Raw genomic sequence first — 2003 nt, 5'->3', positions numbered from 1 at the left:
GCCCAGGACACTGTTGTCACGGGCACTGGTTTGGGTGGGACTCTGCCACAGAAGACCCAGGGCCAGGCCCTCCCCAGGTCCCCAGCAGGCGGGCGCGTGTCCGAGGCCCACTGCCCGCACTGGCCAGCCCGGCGGCCACGTACCACCAGCAGGTCGTTGAAGAGGAAGATCTCCCTCTGGTGCAGGCCCAGCTTCTGGGGCTTGCTGGGGTCGGGGACCTCGAAGAGCCTGCAGTAGCACACCAGCCGCCGGTGGGGCAGGGACAGCACCTGGGGACAGGCCACGGTCACTCCTCCAGCCTACCGGGTGCTGGACCCAGCCTTCGGGCCTGGCCCCCAAGGCGCCGCCTCTCGCATCCCCCAGTGAGCAGAGGGGCCCCGGCTGGTGGCAGCTGTCCCCAGGCACTCTATCCTGGGGACCTGCTCTGTCCCCTGGTCTCGGGCTCCCCCAAGGATGTGTCCCCACTGCTGCTGAGACCTCCTTTGGATTCTCTGGGCGGGGGGTCAGCCACAGCTCGTTCCCCTGGTCCCTGTGAGGGGAAAGGCCTTCCCGAGAGCCCCCAGGGAGGGGGCAGAGGCTGCACTAGGGGACCCCGTTGGGCCCGACCCATGACCCTCCCGAGTGGCTGTGGCCTGGCGAGCAGAGGTGACAGGCTGGGCAGTCGAGCCAAAGCTTCCGGGTCCCTCTGGAAACATCTCAAGCAGCCGACTTGGGCTCCGGGAGCTGGCCCTGGCGGGGACGGCAGGGCCAGGGGAGGCTGCCCAGGGTGGCGGGGCGAAGGCGGAGGCCGGGTACTCACACAGCCCAGCCCGTGGTGCAGGGATCCAATCTGCGGGGACAGCAAACGGCAGGAAGAGCCCTCAGTGCTCCGGAGGCCACCCGGCCCGGGGAGCGCAGGGGCCACCGGGCAAGGAGCCTGAGTCCCCCCACCCCCCACCCCAAGGCATCAGCATGCCCTGGTGCCACCAAGGGGAGCCCTCTGTCACTTGACAGATCCCCCATGTCCCACCAGGGTGGGGCAGAGCTGAGCCCCAACTCAGCCTGACCGCTGCTGGTGGCCTCCCTTGTCAGCTACAGCACACAGCAGATGGCTGAGAGGCCCAAGTGCCAGGGCTGCTAGAACATTCCCAGCCTCAGCCAGGCACAGTGTCCACGCCTGTCATCCCAGGGGCTGGGAGGCTGAGGCAGGAGGATGGCAAGGTGGAGGCCAGCCTCAGCCACTTAGCGAGGCCCTGTCTCTAAATAAAATATCAAAAGGGGCTGGGGACGGGGCTCAGGGGTCGAGGGCCGCCGCATACAATCCCTGGTACTACAGAAAAAAAGTGCCCGGCTGGAACCACCCACGGGGCCCTGCAGCAGAGCGGAGTGGGCTGGGGACAGGTCACCTGGCGGCACCACTCACCGGCTTCTTCCCCACGATGAGCTTCTCCACCTTCTGCACCTGGGACACGTGGTCCTCGTTGGTCTTGAGCTCCCGCTTCCGGATGCGCTCGTAGATGCCGATCAGCATCTCCCGGGGGATGTCCTCGCCGTCGTCCACTCCTGGTCGGGACGCGGCCCAGGTCAGAGCGGCGGGGGCTGGGGTGGCCGCAGCTGCCCTGGCCCCGCCCACCCGCCCGGAGCTGCCAGTCTCCACACGGGTCAGCAGGGTGCCCTCCTGGGTCCCTGGCAGAGCAGGGTCCCCAGGACGTAGCCCAGGAGCAGGCCCAGCGCAGCCTGGCTGGTGAGGACACCCCCAAGGGGACGGGCCACCAACTGCCTTCACCGGGCCTCAGAGGGGCTGCCTTGCTCCACCCCGAGCAAGAGGCTTGAAGGTCCCCGGTCACAAAAGGGGACACTGAGCGGGGCTGCACAGCCTGGCTGACTGTCCCTGTCCTTTGGCGAGAGCTGAGGGCTGGGACCTGCGCGGTGTCCCCACGCCACCAAGAAGAGCCCCTGGGAGAAGAAGCCAGCCCCTCGGTGGCCTCCCCAGCCCTCAGCCTGCACAAGCCCAGAGGCCAGGG

The 2003-nt window shown here is 68.2% G+C and overlaps 1 protein-coding gene across 1 annotated transcript; it reads right to left on the bottom strand.

The window, feature by feature from the left end:
• Positions 1-20: 20 nt before the first annotated feature.
• On the bottom strand, positions 21-1665 carry LOC107135308 (IQ motif and SEC7 domain-containing protein 1-like; the record flags this gene model as incomplete). Its single annotated transcript, XM_015477195.1, has 3 exons — positions 21-269; positions 800-829; positions 1403-1665. Coding segments are annotated over 3 exons (542 nt in total), but the record flags the coding sequence as incomplete, so codon positions are not given.
• Between the last annotated feature and the right edge of the window lie 338 nt (positions 1666-2003).

Source organism: Marmota marmota, unplaced genomic scaffold (genome assembly GCF_001458135.2).
Source record: "Marmota marmota marmota unplaced genomic scaffold, marMar, whole genome shotgun sequence".
NCBI lineage: Eukaryota > Metazoa > Chordata > Mammalia > Rodentia > Sciuridae > Marmota > Marmota marmota.
Note: the sequence above shows the minus strand (reverse complement) of the source record. Positions and strands in the feature narration are given on the sequence as shown.